Source organism: Engraulis encrasicolus, chromosome 7, assembly GCF_034702125.1.
Source record: "Engraulis encrasicolus isolate BLACKSEA-1 chromosome 7, IST_EnEncr_1.0, whole genome shotgun sequence".
NCBI classification, from domain to species: domain Eukaryota; kingdom Metazoa; phylum Chordata; class Actinopteri; order Clupeiformes; family Engraulidae; genus Engraulis; species Engraulis encrasicolus.
In genome coordinates, this window is record NC_085863.1 from 48,476,308 (window position 1) to 48,496,760 (window position 20,453).

A 20,453-nucleotide genomic window follows, 5' to 3' on the forward strand; every position below is an offset into this window, starting at 1 on the left:
GGATAATGATGAGGATGCACATGGCTTCTTCACGGACTGCCATTGAGGAGGAGTACAACGTGTGTGTGTGTCTGTGTCTGTGTGTATGTCTGTGTGTCCATCCGTCCTCTGCAACGCCTTCTAACAGCAACAATACTCAGCCTAGGTTCCCTTAGAGCTCATAAGTGGCAGCTGTGGCTTGCCTTGGATAGCGACGGAGGTGACTGTTTTACTTGAAATGAAATTGAATTTATTAGAAAATCTTTTGTCAGATCAGGAGTGATGTACAGTGAAAGAATTTCCACTTTGTCAAACAAGTCAAGGTGGTCTGTGTGCGTGTGTGTGTGTGGACCTCCCCGATGCAATTCTCACATTCATGCAAGCACGCATCTGCTTGCCGTGGTTGTGTCAGAAAATAGCAGTGAAAGCTGAGCCTGACTGTAAAACGTTGACTTCTTCCCGAAGGGCCTCGGGGTCTTTTCTTGTATCGAGCTGAGCCAGCATTTCTTTCTCTTTTTTTTTTTTTACTCAGGCATTCAGAGGGGCAGCTTGTGCCACAAACATGACAAGACGGCCCCACAGGCTTAGACACCATATATTACATACCTGTCCAGCATTACACATGCATTATTACCTACCGGTCGCATTGGTTCGTCTGTTTGTCTGTCAGCAGGATAACTCAAAAAGTCATGAACGGATTTAGATGAAACTTTGTGGATTTTTTTATAGACTCTTCACCATTGCTAGCCAAGAAATCTAGATGCCCCTAGTGACCGCAAATTGAATTGCGGGACAGGGCGAATTTTGACATTCCAGTTTCTATCTCCACAAAAAGAAGGCAGAAAGACTTGAAACAATAAAAAAAAATCGGGTGTAACATAGTCTAATGTTCTATAAAACAGCTTCCCCAGTGGAGGTCTGAGTGCATTTCTTGTTACCCATGTATTACACGTACATATTATTCAGTACAGGATGGCTATGACCACAGGGCTTACATGGTCTTAGCTGTGCACTACACCAGCTGCCCAGCACCAAAGCCAGAGATGGAGGTGAAGAGTTGAGGTAAATGGCTGAGAAACAATGGCCTGTTTGTTGTCTCAAGCTGGCTATGTGGTTCATAATGGCTGGCTTGCATCACCCTGGTGGGAGCTACAGGTACATACTTCTGGTCAGGAGAACCCCCACCTCCCTTTTTCCCCTCTGTTGAAGTAGTTTTATCTGTCATAGACCACTGCAGAGATGCTCCTATGTGTGGTTGGGCATACCCCAAGCAGGGGTATAGTGCTTTTGACACTTTGATGGATCACAGATGATGCACCATGGAAGACTTGAAGAAAAAAAAAACATGGTCATGCTGTAAGGGGAAATTACCATAAAGATGCACTGACCATAAGTCATTAATGATGCATTGAGGTATTGATGATGATGGCGTTGGTAGGTGAGTGGCCTAAGGAAGGCCATGGCACATTAGTGTAATTAAGAGTCATGCACCCTCTACCCAAGTCAAGCATGAAGGTGGGGTCAGTCCTGTATGCCATGGGTTTTCAAATGGCTTTGGCCCAGGACCCCCATTCAGCCTAAGTAGTAGTCCACGGCCCACTGCTTTTCATTCAGCCTAAGTAGTAGTCCACGGCCCACTGCATTTGCGCATTTGCTTATTTATGTGTTCGTTCTTTGAGGGGAGTCCCTCTGACGCTGTAGCAAAGAGTTAGAATTTTACACAATTCAGCACTTAAAGGGGTATGCCACTATTTTGGGGCTTAATACAGTTAAAATCGTTGGCTGGGGTTTATAAAGGTGGTAAAGTGTCTCATTTTTCATGTTAAGCGTTGTCTTGCTGTAAGACAAGTTAAAAGAGGGAATAGAGGGAATATGTCGCTACGCTAGTGAAAGATAATGGATCCGTGTAGCATTGTAGCATGCTACACGGATCCATTGACTTTCACTAGCTTAGCGACATATTCCCTCTTTTAACTTGTCTTAAAGCAAGACAACGGCATACATGAAAAATAAGACACTTCACCACCTTTATAAACCCTGGTCAACTGTATTAAGCCCCAAAATAGTGGCATACTCCTTTAAATTGGTGCAACAAGAATGAAATTCTTCGGTGTCTTTTTAAATGTAGTAGTTACTACTGCATAGCAACACGCACCGCCAGCAATACAGTTTGAGGATCACTGGTTGAAAAGCCCTGTGGTGTGTGGTTGACCTCTGATATGGTATATGCACAGGTGAGAAAAGATAAAGCATCACGGTGAGATAATTTAGGGCTTCCACCAAAACTCTGATGAGAAATATAACCACCACATACCAGTAGTGGTACCACTGTGACCACTGTTTACGTGCATACATGACGTGGTCATTTCCTCTACATGTTCACCCTTGGAGAACTGAACTACCATACACATACCTCCAACATAATTCTTTTTTTAAGTGATTTTTTTGGCTTTTTATGCCATTATTTGATAGTGACAGTAAGGCGATGACAGGAAATAGTAAGAAGAGAGAGCAGGGGGAGGAACAGGAAATAACCGTGGGTCAGAATCGAACCCACGTTCCCAGCGTACTGAGCGTAGCAGTACAGTGCCTTAGCAGTTTTATTCACGGCCAAGATCCCCCCCCCCCCCCCCCCCCCAAAAAAAAAGAGAAAGAGAGAGAGATTAGCCAAAGGAAGGTAGATATTTAGCCAAATGAGAGAGACAGAGATGAGAGCAAGAGAACCAGAGACAGAGAAAGAGAAAATGAAAAGTTTCGTCGCAAAATGACCTCCACCATTTTTGACTTTTGCGCCTTATTATAGGAAATGAGTGTTCTATGAATCTATGTGTGAATTCTTGCTATTAAAATATTTTGAGAACATACTTTTTAAACCTACACGAAATGACATTTTGCAAAACAATGCAATTTTGGAATGCCCAATACAAAAATATCACTTTCCCAAAATGGTCCAAAATGGATATACGCCATTTTGCAACAAAGCTCTATCAAATGATGTCAGATCAGCTGTGAGTCTTTGGAGGCCGGTCAGGAGTGGAGCAAATGATCCAACGATGCCTCTGAAAGAGGCTCTGATTGCTCCCCATGCTGAGGCAGGGGAACAGGCGGCAATCTACCCAGCTTGTGTGCCACTCTCTTGGGCCCCTTTTGATGCCATGATTGCCCATTTCCATCTGCTTTTATTGTGGCCATGTTGGTTGGATCGGATGGTTGTGGTTAGATGGAAAACAGTAACCCTCTGATGAATTTTACCATCAGCCATCACCACCATTACACCACCTCATCCTTCTCTCTTGGCTACCATACTTCTGTCTACTGCATAATAGCACTTCTGTGTATGGTCTGTGATACACACACACATACGGATATACGCATGCACGCGCGCACATGTGTGTGCACACATACAGACAGACACAAACCTATTTACCCACAAAGACACATACATACACAAACACCACCAGCTTTTGTTTCCTCTTTAAAGAAACTCCATAGTCGATGTATGTAAAGTGTGGTTACCTGCTGGGTGCTTTCAGGACAGTGTACGCATAGAAGCTTAATACATTGCCAGAGAGATGTTCTGTATGTGGAATGTTCTGTAGACAGACACACACACACACACACACACACACACACACACACACACACACACACACACACACACACACACACACACACACACACACACACACACACACACACACACACACATGCACACACTCCAACATAGATACACACACTCACATAGCCTGGACCTCTGGCTCTGATATGCAGTTAGGAAACAGAGGTACCAGGATGGGTACACAGCAGCGATCCCGTTACACTTGTGTTGGGAGACTGAAAGTGGAACAGGAAGACAGAGCGAGGGTGTTGTTGATAAAAGGCGGCATCTCGGAAATGAGCAGGTAAACGTTCTGCCTGCCTCGCCTCTCTCGCCTGCTGCCAAGGCCGGAGCGGACCCCGACGTCATTGCCTTTTGTTGTAGCGGCTGCACAACAGAAAACCTTTTGTAAGGAAAGCACAAGGTGTTTGTGTGCTTACGTATTGTATGTGTGTGTTTGTTTGTCTCAAAGGCAAAGCTTCTTGGTGTCCTACTGGCTTCAGTTCTGGGAAATGCACTTCTTTGCTTAATTTTGTGCCTGTCTGCCTGCCTGCCTGCCTACGTCAGTCGGTTACGCCACCACTTACCTGTTATAACAACTTGCTGAATATGACTCACTCATCTCAAAAAGGCAACGGTGTCAGGGACACCTACTGCATTGTACAAAGTGAATAGTAATCAAACGTGGTTTGAAAGATTGTTCTAAAAGGTAGATCTGAATGACGTAGGTAAATGCAATGTACTCTATGTCTGAAGAGGAGCATATAAAAGGGTATTTGAGAAGCCTTTCTTGTCATCTGTGAAGCTTTTTAAGGCCCTTTGGAGGGAGAAGCACTTACCAAACATGTCTCTTTTGTTGTACTCGCTGGGATTTTCTGCCATTGTTTTCACTAAATGGGATGTCAGGAGTGGAGGACTTGGCAGCAGGCCTTCAAAAGCGTGCACACACACACACACACACACACACACACACACACACACACACACACACACACACACACTGAAAGCTGCATGTCTCTTTGCGAGGTGGCTTTTTAAGACAAGACAACATAATGTCATGGACACACAATAATACACATTACACAGTATTGCGCGCCGCACCCACACAACATAGCAGAAAGAAAAACATAGAGGACAATAAAAAAAATTGAAAACCATGTGAGTAGAGAGAATAGACGTGCCAGAAGTGCACATTATAATGTAAAGTGCATTTTATTGCATGGCATTAAAGTAGTAGTGCCTATTTATTATCGATGGATGGATGGATAGATAGAAGAGAAAAGCCATTTGATAGATGGGTGAATTGATGCATACAAACATGCAGTAGATATTTTATTTTCTCCAGGGGGAAATGTAGGAATAAGTGCAGTCATAAACGGACAGGCACTGGCTGTGTTGGTCATGTGACTAACTTATGCATGTACATTAGGCTAACTTACGCTGCTGTGCATTAGGAGAACACTTTTTGCACACCTGTCTGAGGGTTAGCGCTGATGCTATCGAACTCGTAGATTGAGTGCCAGGCAGCGCCGCTTACTTGTGAGAAGCTTTGGATGAAAAGTGTCCGCTAAACTCAATAACACTTCAGTTTAACGTCATGTAGCAACGGGAGCAGACTGACATGAAATGTATTCACGGGGGCCTTTTGTTGGAAAAAAAAAGCGGCTTTGTCAAACAGGGTGCTTGCCGCCAAAGTGTTGCCAGGCAACAAGGCAGTCAGTCATGCTCATCTCGGGCTGTCACTCACTCTGTCCTTGTGGCCTGTTTGTGTGTGTGTGTGTGTGTGTGTGTGAGAGAGAGAGAGCATGCATGTGTGCGTTCTTGACTGTATATGTCTGTCTGACAGTGTCTGTGTCTGCCCACTCGCTGCCTTTGTAACATAGACTTGTTGCACACCGTCCTCTTTTTTGCCTTCTTCCTCTTCTCCCTTTCTTTGTGTTTTTTCCCCTAATTTTTAAACTTTTTACTTCGTGTTTTACTTTCCTCTGCCTTTCTGCTCCCCCTGTGGTTTTACTTTTTTCTCTCTGCGTCTGTCTCACCTCTCTGCTCTCTCTCACTCTTTCTCCCCTTATCAATCTCTTTCTTCCTCTTTGCTGACGTTTGCTGATGCTGTTGTTTGTCTTGGTTGTCAGGAGTCAACAAAACCGGTGGTGATGCTGCTCTCTCTGTGGTTCCTCACCTGCTTTGTGAAACAGTGAGCAGATCCCTTTCTGTGCGCTGCTGTTATTTCCCCTTGGCGAGAGTCAGAAGGCAGCGCCATGGTACTTTCTGGCAGTTTCACACTTGACCCATGATGACAAAATCATTATTAATTCACCTCTGGGTCAGCAACATGGCATCGTTTTATTTTCCATTCCATACACTTGTGTCATAATAAGTGTTTCATCAGTGCGGCTCTTTCTTTCACCCTACTTCAAGATGATTATTTGCGGCAAGTTTTGATATTTCCTTGAACATTCTAAGGTTAAACAAAAAATAGCTGTAGTTACTTCAAATGATTTCCACAGAGCGAGTGTGGTTGGTCTAATAAAATAAAGTTGACTAATCGAAGACCAGACTAAGTACTATGTCATAGGTCAGCAAGAAGAGGAATACACCAACACATTTCCCATTTTGGGATTTGAAAGCTCAAAGCTTCAGCATAGACTACTTCACCTTTTTCGTTTCCACCTTCAGCCAGACATGTGCTCAGTGTGTGCGTGTGCCTGTGTATGTGTATTCCAGTGAAACCTTGTGACCAAATGAAAGCGATGAACTCACCCTCTCAAAATCAGGGACAGTGGTCATTTTGTGTTTGTTTGAATGTGTGTCTCTATGTATGCGAGGGTCTTTGACACGTCGGGCGAAACAAACCTGGGGGCCAGTTTTCTTGCGTCTAAACCACATCTACACTCTTACTTCTTCTTTACACAGGAGGGAGACACACACACACGCACACACACACACACACACACACACACACACACACACACACACACACACACACACACACACACACACACACACACACACACACACACACACACACACACACACACACACACAATCTTTCATGAGGCTGCAAATAAACAGCAAAGGAGAGTGTTTTTTGCACTTACACGTGTGATACTCGAGAGACAGACCACAACACACTTGTTTTTGTGTAAGCTGCTCTCTTTCACCATCTCAGGGTCTCGCGGCCATGGACTCTCTGGGAAACCCATTACAATGCAGTTGTGTCAGACACACCGCGGCCTATTGCATCCTTGGGTGTCTGGTTTAAGACCAGCACATAAACACTTTGTGAGACACGCAACATGAAAATTTATAAACCAGAGAATAATGTATAACTTAGAAAAGACACAAGAGAAAAAAAAACATTCACAGAAAGTAAGTAGGCCTGCAACTTTTATCACCCATCCCCATGGCATACCCCAACACAATAAATATTGTCTAGAAGATTCATCACTAAAAATAAATCATGCCCAATATATAAATATAAAAAAGATGAGTTGTGCATATGTAGGCCTACCTCAGGTTCATACGTTGCAAAACACACCATGATCCACTGTTGCACTTCGTTTTATCTCTACTCTTTGAACAATAGCATGGATTATTATTTCAAAAAAGAATCATCTTTTTAATCTGTGACATTTCAAATGAGGAACTCAAAAGGCGCTTGTTCTACAGAAGTTAATTTTTTCCCTGGAAGGCGAGTTAGGAAGTGTGTATGTAGAACCCGAGTGTGCTTTTGTGGTGAGCTTCTACAGTACAGATGTCAAAGGATCAGCTGAGATGAAACTTCAAAAATCATCTAAAACTGCAAAACCATCAAAGTTCAAAGTTTTCATGAAGTCATGCAATGTGTCTTCTGATCTGTCACATTGGGCCAGGTCAAATATTTATGTTGTGCATTGAAAATGTTTTTCCATAGAAGTCATGTGGTTTCCATGTAAACCATTACAGCATTTTAGATAGCATTTTCTTATTGCACCCAAGTTGTCTTTTTGTATTCACAGGCTATCAAGAAAGAAAGGCCCAAAAAGTTGATCACAAAAAAAAGAAAGAAAGGCCCATGGAAATTTTGATAAAGGCCTTTGAAAAGCCCAGGAACAAACTTTTTCTGAATTGTTGCCCCGTGGGAACCTTGTTCAAGTGTTTAAAATGCGTTTTCGAGCTCCTTTGATGAGTCTGTTGACAGATGTTGGTTGGTGGTGTTGTGGTCGGGAACACTGCCAAGAGTGCTCCTTCACGGCTCCTCCTTGCCTTGGTCCGCCACTGCCAGGGCTGGGTAAGATGGTCTGAGGCCCCTTGGCTAAAGATTGCTGTGAGCTCCCCGGAATGCAAATTTCGTGACAAATTAACAGTGTCATAATTACAAGATCGGAATTTAGGATGTCTATCAACTGTACTCAACATTTCCTCCTGTCACAATTCTGTGTTTTTTCCACTTTTGAGCAATCTGGGGCCCCCTGGCAGGTGGGGCCCCCTAGGCTGCAGCCATATCTAGCCTGTGCATTAATCCGGCCCTGGCCACGGCCTGGAGTTTTCTGTCGCCGGTGGCAGTTATTGTAAGCAATCTGTCAAGCAAATTCAGCCTGCAACAAAATGTTCCAGCGACAGACGAAATGTGTTCCTCTTCCAAAGATGAATGAGTAGTCACAAGAGAGTTTCATCTGACAGGCAGGCGTAATATTCCACCTGCCTGTCAGTTTTTTGTGTCATTATTCTAACATATTTGCTATCTTCCTCTTGTTCCCTATTCCTTTCATCTTTCTCTCTTCTCATCTTTTACCATCTTTCACTCTCTCTGTCTCCCTTCCCACCTTCTCTCTATTTTATCTCCATGTCCCTCTTCTCACCCCATTTCTCTCTCTCTCTCTCTCTCTCTCTCTCTCTCTCTCTCTCTCTCTCTCTCTCTCTCTCTCTGTCTCTCTCTCTCTCTCTCTGTGCCCCCTTCCTCTCCCTCCCTGGCTCCCCTCTCGCTCTCCTCTACCTCTCCCTCACCTCTCCCTCCCTTCCTTCCTCCCCTCTCTCTCCCCTTGCCCCTCCTCTCTCCCCTCTCCCCTCTCCGCTCTCCGCTCTCCACAGGTGCTCTGACGGAGTGCTACGACGAGCTGGGCAACCGCTACCAGCTGCCGGTCTACTGCCTGTGCCCGCCGGTCAACATGATCGAGGAGAAGAGCGGCGGCTGCGGCGGGGCCGGCGAGGAGGAGCTGGAGCCGCTGGACTCCTCGTCGTCGGGGGGCGCCGGCGACGCCCTGCCGCCGGCCAGTGAGGGCCAGGAGTGCCAGCTGCGGCTGCGCCTCTCCACGGGCCGCGACCTGCGGCTCAGCGTGCGCACCACGGACACCGTGCAGCAGATGAAGCGCCGCCTGCAGGCCACGGAGGGCGTGGCGGCCGGCACGCAGCGCTGGTTCTTCTCGGGCCGCCCGCTCACCGACAAGATGAAGCTGGACGAGCTGAAGATCTCGCGCGACTACGTGGTGCAGGTGATCGTCAGCCAGCCACCGCAGCAGATACAGCAGCAGAGTCAGCCGTCGCCACAGCCCTCCCCCAAAACCCAGCCACAGCAGCCAGCAACCCCCACCACACAGCCACTGCCTCCACAGACCCCCACGCCCGTGGAGAACTAGAGGGTTGGTTGGAGGAGGAGGACCTGGGACTATAAGGCTGTGGTTGGGACTAGGAGTGGGGTGAGAGGGGTTGAGGGTTGGAGGGGGCAAGTATTCACAACAGCCCTGCCTTGTGTAGGTGGGAGTTGTTGTGACCGAAGGTTCAGTGCTGAAGCCGTCTTAAGAGGACGTTGAGAGCTGAAGCTGTCTTTGGAGGACGTTGAGTGCTGAATCTGTCTTTGGAGCACGTTCTTACCGATGAATTTCGCCGTCTTTTGGCTGAATGGTGTGTGTCCCATTAGGGTCTTTGCTGGGAGATGGGGTGCAAGACTTGTACTTAGCCCGTATATCTTGGCATGTGAGGGAGGTAGTGCCCAGCAGTACAGTAGAAGCTCAACATGTGAGGTGCACACAGAGCGGACAACCTCAGCCAGAACAACTTGACTCTCAAATTTTGGGAAGGTGGGGGTTGGGAGTTCTTCCCTCCCCATTCTCCTCCTCCTCTTCTGAAATGTGAGGAGTCTTCCTGACGGAATGCTGGATGCCCCTGCTCTCTCTCTTCTCTTCTCTTTTCTCTCTCTCTCTCTCTCCATCTCTCTCTCACTCTTTCCTCCACCCTTACTCTTGTGGCGATGAGGTCATGCTGGAACTTCAAACTAGTGGACCAGTTGGGACGTGCCTGTCTCTCTGTCTGTCTCTCTCTTTCTCTGTCTCTCACTCTATCCCTCTCTGTTATCATCTCTCTCTCTCTCTCTCTCTCTCTCTCTCTCTCTCTCTCTCTCTCTCTCTCTCTCTCTCTCTCTCTCTCTCTTTCTCTCTCTCTCTCTCTCCTGCCCCCTCCTAGATAAACTCGCCGCACTGCACATTACAAAGAGCAGGCACATAAGACTTTGACTATGATAAACCTCGGCCTGAGTTTGTACGTAAAGAAAAAAAAGGAGGAAAAGACATTTTTCATTTCAATTTCTTTGTTTTTCAGCTGTTTTTCTCATTCGTTTTACGGTTTTAATGGAAACTGAACAACCAAAAAAAAAGACAAAAAATATGAAATGGAATTGAGCCAGGGAATTTAAAACATGAACAAAATATTAAATCTTTTAGAGGGGGGGAGGAGAAACCTGCCTTTTTCTCGAATTAGTATCGCTCAGTCTCCGGTCAAGTCATTTCTAATAGGTCAGTTCACTTCTCGTTCTATGTACTTACATTGCACTCTGTCTGCAATCTTGAAAACATTTGATAAAGTGGGTATTTTTGACCGGTCGACTAGATCTTTTAAAAGGGAAAGCCTTTTTTTATTTGTAATCAACCACCTGTCTGACTTTTTTGCCCACAACTTGTGTATTTTTAGTAGGGGAAATACTAGTAAAATTGTGATGCATTGCATTCTAAATAGTTAAGTACTTCTCCATTAGCATCCCTGTGCGCGTGTGCTTGCACGTCTGTGCGTGTGTGTTGTTCACCCTCTGTCACCACAAAGTCCCTGACCTTGCTCCGGAGAGGAGGAGGGCCCATCTTCAGGCCTTTCAGCCATGCTGGTTGGCTGGCTGACTCAGCAGCTCGAGTTACCGATTGGCTCACGAAGATGTCTGTCACCTTTTTTCCAACGCAAGGAGTCAAAGGGATCCATAACACTGTGTTCACTGGGGGTATCATCATTATCAGAATTCAGTACCTAGAGTAGTGTATGTATGTGCGTATGGGACTGCAAGCGTGTGCATGTACATATGTGTGCACATCACGCAAGTCTGCGTCGGTCTTCTCACTTTCAGTGTGCGTGGTCGATTGTCCTGACGTGTGTCATGTATGTATGTAAGTGTGTGTGTGTGTGTGTGTGTGTGTGTGTGTTTGGATGTGCGCTTCTGTGTGAAGGAGGGAAGTATAGCAAAAGGAACTTCCTGACAAGCGATGGAAGAAAGAAGGAAAGGTGTTTGCACGAGCGAGGACGTTTAATACATCATGTAAGGCATGTGATTGGTCACCAGGGAAGGCACACCAGGAAGAGGACTCGTCTCGATCCCCAGTGCTGGCTTGGGGGGGGTCACGTTAGGCCACAAGGTCAAAGGTCATCTGGACTGACTGCTGGAGCTGGACATAATGTGGGCGGGGCCAGAGGATCTCTCAGCTCAGCTCTTGCCCAATCAGCAGCCATCTCTTCTGAATGTAGCTGATCACAAGGAATGATGCTATTGTGATGCCCTGATTGATACTCTTTGTGTGTGTGTGTGTGTGTGTGTGTGTGTGTGTGTGTGTGTGTGTGTGTGTGTGTGTGTGTGTGTGTGTGTGTGTGTGTGTGTGTGTGTGTGTGTGTGTTTTTAAATGGCATCAAGACTGATGTGTCCTGATGAAAATGGAAAAAAGAAAGAAAAAATGAATTTCAGAAACAGTTGCATATTTTAATGATATAGAATGCATTTTTAATTAAAACGATGAACTTTTTACTCAAAGTGTTTTTTTGCAAAGCGTGGTCTTTTTGGTGTGTGTGTGTGTGTGTGTGTGTGTGTGTGTGTGTGTGTGTGTGTGTGTGTGTGTGTGTGTGTGTGTGTGTGTGTGTGTGTGTGTGTGTGTGTGTGTGTGTGTGTGTGTGTGTGTGTGTGTGCGCGCATGTTCTGTTGTTCACACTTCACATCAAGGTGTTTTTTCTTTCTCTTTTTTTCACTTTTGTCATACGTCACTGGAGAGGTTTGTAGAAATGAAACCATGCATCCCATTTAACCGTCTACAGATGCCGAAAATACCAACTCAGCTGGAATATAGAGATGTACGTACATAAGTACTTACTGAGGTGGCACCCCCGTAATGCGTCGTCACTTGCACTTTGGAAAGCGATCTGAGTACAAGTATATGATTCAGTGTGAGTCAGTGACTTAAGGAATGAAGTGCTAAGATTTCAACTTCCTCTTGCGTTTATGGTGAAGGGGCGACAAAACTAGGAAAAATATGACAATCTGCCACCTCACACTGATGCTCTCTGCACAGGCAAAAGTTAGGGGCTTTCATGACTCCTACTTTTGTCGAGACTGCCTCCCCCTCCCCACAGAACAGGCTGTGTCTTTTGATAAACTTGAATCAAAAGACAAGGTCAGAGGGAAGACCTTTTTTTGAACAAAAGCCCCCTCGACCTCAATATAAGCTTCCCAATGTCCCCTTGACCTCATCATAAGCCCACCAACGCCCCCCTTAATATATATATATAAAAAAATGACCAATGTCCCCAACTAAGCACCACCCCGTCTCGGCTGTATCGACGCTTCCCAACACCCCAGGGGGACTGTAGAGTCCCCGTTGAGAAACCCTGATCTACAGCATAGCTGGGCTCCCTCTGTGTGAGCTCAGAGATTTGGTTTGGGTAAATACCAGACCAGATCCTCCTGTAGTAAAAATAAACTCAGGTTGGTTTTAGTTAAAGTAAGGTGCTCTTCCGATACAATTTTGGGTTTGGTCATTTAATGAGAGAAAGTGGTGTTCAATTCCTCTCCACTGACTCAACCTGTGGCTGGCTGGCCAGCGCGCTGAATGGCCCAGCTAGCTGTGGTTTCCTATAAGAGGAACTGTTGTCGTGCAATTGAGAGAAAAGGTCACGTTTGATTGTCTCATTTCTCTAGAAGAAACACGTGTTGCCACAAGGTTTGTTTATGTAGGGAATTTTCTTCTCTATGTTGCACATACCTGAGGTAAGATAGTGGAAATTCTTTGGTGAAATGAACGACAATTATGAGAGGTTGCACATCAATCTGGCAGTCAATGAATGCAATCAGTGTATTACTGACTTGGGGAAATAAACAGACAGTTATTGCGTCGTCATGTCTGGTCATCTGACTCTGTTGTCAGAGTGGCTATTGTGTTATTTCTGACATTAGGCCCTTGCATCAATGGTTCCCACGTTTAAACAAAAAAATCACCATGTTTACATGGGACATTTAATTCCAAATTAACTCACTTTAATTCTGAATAAAGATTAATTTAGCTTTGAAAACGTCCTGTAAACACTTCACAATTCGGAATTAAATGAAAGATCAAAGGGAAATCGACAGAATTATTTAATTCTGAATTATTGATTCAGAATTATAAACGTCATGTAAACGTAGCCAATGTGCCAATAAGCCATGGTCACCTACAAATACACCATACTTCAGCTAAAACACACTGCCCTCGTTTACATGAGACATTTAATTCAGAATTAACTCAATTCAATACTGAATGAAGTTTACAGTAATTCTGGTTTGAAAACGTCATGTAAACTGGACGGGACCATTTAATTCTGAATTATTGATTCTGAATTAAAAACTTATGTAAATGTGGCCAATGTAACAACAATTTCTCAAGTGACCATTACTTTTAATTGAAAACTACAATGCACTCCTCTACAAGACAAGATATTTTGATTGTAATGCTGTCTCAAAAGGAACAGCTGATGGCAATGGCCACTGATGACAGATCAGTCAAATTCTCAATTCAGTCACCTGTGTTAGAAGGAAAACTCAACGCAGGGTTTCACTGCCTGAAGTGAACTCAGGATTGTCACCTCTTAAAAAAAGGAACTAGTTGGGGAATTCCTTAGGTATACCTGCTATTAATAGTTTTGTCCCTCGGAAATGCCACAAACAGATTCATCAAGTATGACAGTTGACAAGTCAGTTACACACATTTCAACAGACCACTTCATTACAGACCACATTCACTTCATTACAGACCACATTAACTCACTTTAATTCTGAATAAAGATTAATTTCGCCTTCAAAATGTCCTGTAAAGACCTGTAAAGACTCAACTAACTAAACATCTAAACTAAACATCCTTGCACTATGTATTTTAGGGTGGAAGGGGCCTTTCAGATGAATTTGTGTGCCAGGCACGGTCAGGGCTGCCAGTGGCCATCATCACAAACTGTTTACAGTGGCCTATTTGCATGTAATGACACAGCAGGCCTATCAGACTGGTCTCTGAAGGGGTAGAAAAAACAGCTTTCTCTTTCCTTGGCTTTCTCTTCCTCCTCTGGCACATCTCCCACTCCTACTGTACTCCCACTCTCAATCATGCTGTCAGAGCCTGGGGTTAAGGGTCAGTCTGCCCGTCCAGTTCCACTTCTCCTAGTTGCCTACACTCACTGTTCTCGGGATGATGCACTTGATGTTGAAATTGTGATGCATCTGAGTGCCATGCGTCTGCAACATAGGTGACCTTACTTCATACTTCTTACTTTGAGTTCCCCAAAACAAAGGGAAAGCAAGGTGATTTTGTAACTTTTGACATTTATTTTTTGCTGTTTGTGTTTCAACCCATATCCTGCATAAAAAAATAAAGAAAAAAGGAGGGAAAGTTTTCCAGTCTAATTTTGGCATATTCTGTTTACTTCTGACATTTGGATTAACTCATGTCCAGAGCTGGATTAAGATGACCTGGGGCCCCTGGGCTACAGGTTGCTGTAGGCCCCCCATTCAAGGCAGGGGGGTGTCTAGGCTGCAGCCATAACTATAGCTACACAATAACAGGTGTGTGTGTGTGTGTGTGTGTGCGTGTGTGTGTGCGTGTGCGTGTGTGTGTGTGTGTGTGTGCGTGTGTGTGTGCGTGTGCGTGTGTGTGCGTGCGTGCATGTGCGTGTGCGTGTGTGTTTGTAATGCAACCACTTACAAAGGATTTTGAGAGTGCAACTGAGGATTCATCCATGTCACATACAAAGTTGCTTTACTATTCCATAGTCTACTGGTTGGAAGCCAAACGGTTACTTATAAACCATTCCAAGGGCAGGCCCACTACATTCATAACTGGAGGCTATAGCTCAAGGATGGCACAACAAGTTCTGCAGCAGGCCTAGTGAAGTCTGAAGTACTTTTACAACTCCAAAAACAAGTATTTTATATGGTAAAAGCCCCTTTGCGCAGAGGCTCAATTGTAACCATATTGCCATCAGAATTGTAAAGAATATGTCTTATATGGTCTTGGTAATGTCATTGCAATTTTATGTAGTCGAGTCTTTTCAGCAAGTGAATCTGCACAAAGAGGCTACATAACTACATACTAAGTGTACTTTTCCACATCAAGTGCATTCACTCCTATAAATGCAAACACACTGTCCACTACCTGGCTGGGAATGTAAAGTAGATTTCACGTCATCAACTTCTGCAGTCTGGAGTTTGCTTTGTACACTCTGGTGTGTCCTTGTCCTTGCATCCTTCTCATTGACATACACGCCTTGCGTCCTTCCACTCTAATAAACATTCTATACACCATGCTGGCTACCTTTAAGATACTCTGCTCACATGATCATTTCCCATGGTACATCATGTCTCCAAGTGGGCTAGAGGGCTAGAGAGGCCAGACCAGAGGTGCTTTATTGACTAAAGACAAACAAGAGGTAGAGACCAAGGGACAATATGAACCTCATGGTGACATGCCTTTCTATAACATCGCATATTGCATTAGCTTATCGTATTATCTATGATGGAATATTACAGTAAATTAATAATGATAAGTGTGTCCTTTTAAAATATTTTTTTCAGTTTTGTTTGCTTTTAGTCCATCTATTGTCCTCCGTTGAGTGGCTGACTGGAAATGAACCCAACTGAATGTCATATAGTGGTAATTCCCCTGTCAATCAAGTTGTATGAATGAAATGATAATGATTAGAAATAAATCTATCATAATCATCAGAAAGCCCACCCTTGTTGTGCTGAGTGACCACATCACAGTGCTTTTTTTGGCTTTGACTAAGAGCCCATACAATACTGAACAATGGCTGATCAGTTCCTCTTCCACTTGGGAAATTTCACACTCACGTGTATAAAAGGATGTCCCTGGCCCCTTGTGACAGATCAAACTTGGACTAACAGCTGAAGCACTCAAGGTATGAATAATCCACTAAGATTACACTAGTTATGTGGTTTAGTCCTGATATAAGATATTGACATATCTTTTTTGCTTGTTTTGTTTCATATCTTTTTGTCTTAAGTTTAATTAATGTTTCCATTTGTGTTTGTGTTTGTCTACCCAGATGAAGTTCCTACCTGTTTTAATCATTTTTATGACCTGCTATAAAAATTGTCAACCTGATAAAACTAAGCCACTCACACCGAATGGTAAATCAACTTATCTTTTTCACTTTAAGCCTACTTCATATTTATATGTATATCTGTGTTCGGTGTAAGGGCATATCTAGATAAATAAGAGGATCATGAGGACTGTAGGCTATTAACTGTAATTTGGCACACAAAAGCAGCCCAAACAGAGGGCATCAAGTTGAAGGAAAACATAATGGTCAATCATATGGTTGACATTATAATGTTTATATTGTGAATTATTTTGGTGCTTTCATTAGCCCTATATCCTAATATGTTCAATATCAAGTAAACAACGATCAAGTAAACCAAGTTTCAAAAAGTTTAGTTCATATAGCCTACATCATTTTCTATTTTTCCAATTGAATTAATTAACTTAACTGAGACTGTGCCTATGTATGTCATTTGTCAAAAGGACTCAAATCACCATGACATGACCACAACAGAATATTGACATTTCTTGTGATGAACAGTGGTCCTCATTTCTTCTTACCACAAGCCTAACTCTTAACCCTCTTCTGTCCTTAACCCCCTCCCCCTTGTCGCCTCTCCAGTCCTCCTCCAGGAGGTGAAAGAGAACGAGTCTGTCAACATCAACTTGTCGTGTGGAAACCACAGCGGAAACGACGTCAGCTGGCGTCACAACGGACACTTGATAAGTAGCCATGGCAACCAGCTCCACACCGTGGTCAAGTACCTGCAAGGCGGGAACTACACCTGCCACCGAGCCGACGGGAAACTCCTGCACCACACCCTGGTGCTGCAGGCTGGGATTGGCTTCCGAAACAGCATCCTCGTCCAATCTGCTAGCTCAGGTAAAGAGGAGGCATAAATGGTACTTCAGCAGGGTTTGGGGGATGCAGAAACAACATCTTGGTCATCTTGGGCCAATACATACAATGCAATGGACCCCCCACCCCCTTTCCCTTTACAAATTACAATCAGATTGATTCAGAGCTGGTTTATCTTCCCCCTCCTAGAGCACATTACCTGTTCGGCGAGGAACTTTGATGGAAAGTTTCAGTGCAGTTGGCAGAAAACCCAAGACCGCAGCGATGCAGAACTATTTCACTTCACTGTTAATCGGTAAGAAACATCCCTTTCCAAAATTCCTATGTGAAACAAGCTTAATTACCAGAGGTGTATAAAGTACAAATAGAAGTACTCTTACTGATGTTATTACAACTCTATCACATGATCTTACATACTTTAAACTCTAGTTATTCCACTGTCCATGAGGTACATACACTGTAAAAGTACTTCCATGAGAAATTGAGCTTGGCAAGGTAACAAAAACACTTCACATTAATAATTACAACATGTAATTACACAAAATAATTATGTAAGTACAGTTGTACTTATATTACATGATTACACAACTCATTAGATGTTATTACACCAATTATACAACTAATGAGGTAAGGATACTTTAACAATACTTGATTATGCTTACTTTTACTTAATACACCCCAGTTCATCACTTTGTGCCAGATTGTTACCGTATAGAGTGTGGTATCAAATGAGGTTTTCTTTTGCTGACTGGTACCAAACAGTGGAGCAGAGAGGGCAGGCAACATCACATGCTCCATGGGAGAGAATGGAAACACGCTGAAGTGTGAAGACAACGCACACTGTCCTTACGCAGAGGAGCCCGCTCGCGTCAACCTCTCCCTCTACTTCAGGAGCACGTACCGCTATGAAGTGTACAATCCCAAATTCTTCATCTTCGAGATTGGTATGTGTAGCCCCATAATAAACTTAACTGCTTCTGTTAACAGCAAACGTATAACTCTGTGTCTTAATGGGTTAATGTGTAGGCCCACTATCCAAATCATACAGTTCCACCATTGTACAGTATACCTGTATATATACTACATTGTGTAATAGGCCCAGCATTAGAAAAATATCAAGATGCAACAATACCAATACTTGTATACAGTACATTACACTGGAATACATTACATAACATTTAGCAGGTGGATTTATCACAACAAGGACAACATACAACTGCAGAGCGTGTGTGATCCTGTGACATATCATTTGACATTTTTGAGGAGGGCAACATCCCAAACTACCTGGCCAAGAATCTATTTCAAAGCCGTACTAAGTTATTTTTCTTATTATTCCAAAATCATTTCAGTAATAGAGTGAAGAGCACGTTCTGAGTGGGCTTTGCCCTTTGGCTTTTCTGAGCTGTAGCCCCAACAATGACAAGGAACAAGCCACCCGCCTGTAGTTTGAAAGTCCACCATGTAGCCTCCTAATGTGCACCATTCAACCACTGGAAAGCTGTAATAGTGGTTGAAAAGACGTAGGCCCATAATGCATGACATTCCACCAGTAGAAACACTGTTATAGTCAATGAAAAGTTAACTACCATAGTACTACACTACTATGACATAATACTTTATTAACTCCCTCCAACTTGGTCATTGCCATTCTGGTAACAGCAAATTAATAACGCAGTGTCTGAACAGGTGAACTACCATAGTGCTACACTACTAAGCCATTACACAGAGGCTCTAGTAGTAATACCGGTACATTATGAACTGGTCATTGCCATTCTGGTGACAGTACATGTATAATAAGGGCTATGTGTTGACAGATTTAAAAAAAGGATTTCTGTTTTTATAACTAGTCTGAAGTAATGGAAGCAACATGTTTTTTCTTAAATCCTACAGTGAAACCGGATAAATTGACCATCACCAAGGTGGGCGCACATAACTTCACGTGGGCCAACCCTGAGACGTGGAGCGTGCCCCCCTGTTACTTTCAGCTCCAGTTTGAAGTCAAGCTGGTGCACGCAGCCCACTCCTGTGATCACCATGAGCATCATGGCAAGGTGAGAGATAGAAAACTGTCATGATTTATTTCACTTAAATATATCTCCTATTTCCCCCCCCATAATTGGTGTAGATGATTCATGGGTCAGTCATGTTAACTTTCAGTTGATTACTACTGACATTTTTCTTGCAATTCATGTTTAGCCTATAATAATATTAATAATCTTTGTAATTGTTGTCATGGCAGAACACTAACAGGCTTGTTTTGGTTTAATTAATGTTATAATTATCATAATGTTTGTACATAATCTTTGTGTTAGTACAGTAGCTTTACTTATCTTATTACTGTTTATTGTGTTTATTGATTTCCAAAATATTTCACATACTATATTGTAAATCACATAAATGAGTTCATACTGTTTTTTTAATTATAATTCCAATAGATTGTGTTCACGACGGAGAGGAGCTACAATGTGGTAAATAGGAAGTTGTTGAAGAGAGGTTATAAGCTGTGCGTGCGCGCCAAAGACGAGTCCTCCAACTCCATATGGAGCGACTGGAGCTTCTACCTGTATAGTGAGTCACGTCTTTAATAACGTCACAAGAACAATGTGTTGGGCACTCCTGTGTGTGTGTGTGTGTGTGTGTGTGTGTGTGTGTGTGTGTGTGTGTGTGTGTGTGTGTCTTTAATTTGGGCACATATGGAGCACATAAGTTCCCACTAAAATAGTGAAAAACAGAAAAAAAAACAGAAAATGAGTAATTTGTGGGGACACCGTCTATAAAAAGTCAAACTTCATAAAACCTTGTCAATGTGTTTATGGCAGCATGCTGGAGCCGCTGGTGTGTACATTTAGAAATAATCACAATAGTCTAATAATGATAGCAGAACACTGTAGTTGTAGTATCAATGACTTTTCTTAAACCTTAATTCCAATCACAAATGTCCATGACTTCATCATGTTGTCAGTTTCCATGATGGGGGAACCCTGCACATTGCCATCATACCTTGTCCCACAGAGAAGGAAAAATGTGTGTCTGTTAATGTATCATTTGCACGTGTTATACTGTACTCAAGCACCTCATTGTATTCCATCTTTCACCAGATGCAGGTCCACAGAAGTGATCTCAAATCCTGTCATGATGAAGATGAGATGAGCACACTACTTTTTCACCACTCAAACCCCCTTCCTCCCCTATGGAACCTCTGCTACCTGTGGTCCACAGTACAGGCTGCCATCATCCCGCTAAGAATGTATCCAATACTGACATCACTGTCTTTTTTGTTCTAAATGCTGACCTATTTTTCTACATCTTACAAATATGAATGTGCAAAATATAATTTATTTTATTTATTAAAAGTCTTAATTTATTGTTAAGAAGTGTGTAATTGTGGTATGTTCCGTTCATGTTCATTTCACCTTTTATTTTTTATCATGTATTATGA

The 20,453-nt window shown here is 43.4% G+C and overlaps 2 protein-coding genes across 2 annotated transcripts in view; both read left to right on the forward strand.

The window, feature by feature from the left end:
- Nucleotides 1–11,607, forward strand: part of ubtd2 (ubiquitin domain containing 2) — a 36,052-nt gene extending 24,445 nt beyond the window's left edge. The window contains exon 3 of the mRNA XM_063203784.1: nt 8,648–11,607. Within this exon, the coding sequence (XP_063059854.1) occupies nt 8,648–9,192 (545 nt within the window). The 3' untranslated portion in view covers nt 9,193–11,607. The remainder of the gene's footprint in view (nt 1–8,647) is intronic.
- Nucleotides 11,608–16,170: 4,563 nt separating this feature from the next.
- Nucleotides 16,171–20,308, forward strand: il12bb (interleukin 12B, b). The gene is made up of 7 exons (XM_063202617.1): nt 16,171–16,244; nt 16,778–17,038; nt 17,204–17,309; nt 17,777–17,958; nt 18,905–19,065; nt 19,450–19,582; nt 20,113–20,308. Exons 1-7 carry the CDS (start codon nt 16,190–16,192, stop codon nt 20,130–20,132), a joined length of 918 nt encoding a protein of 305 aa, XP_063058687.1. The 5' UTR covers nt 16,171–16,189; the 3' UTR covers nt 20,133–20,308.
- Nucleotides 20,309–20,453: the final 145 nt, after the last annotated feature.

What these genes read in the sequence shown, in the direction of transcription:
- il12bb (XM_063202617.1), top strand. Translation starts at nt 16,190, where the DNA reads ATGACCTGCTATAAAAATTGTCAACCTGATAAAACTAAGCCACTCACA. An exon ending in CGTCCAATCTGCTAGCTCAG is followed by an intron (nt 17,039 to 17,203) that starts GTAAAGAGGAGG and finishes TCCCCCTCCTAG; the next exon opens with AGCACATTACCTGTTCGGCG. An exon ending in ATTCTTCATCTTCGAGATTG is followed by an intron (nt 17,959 to 18,904) that starts GTATGTGTAGCC and finishes TAAATCCTACAG; the next exon opens with TGAAACCGGATAAATTGACC.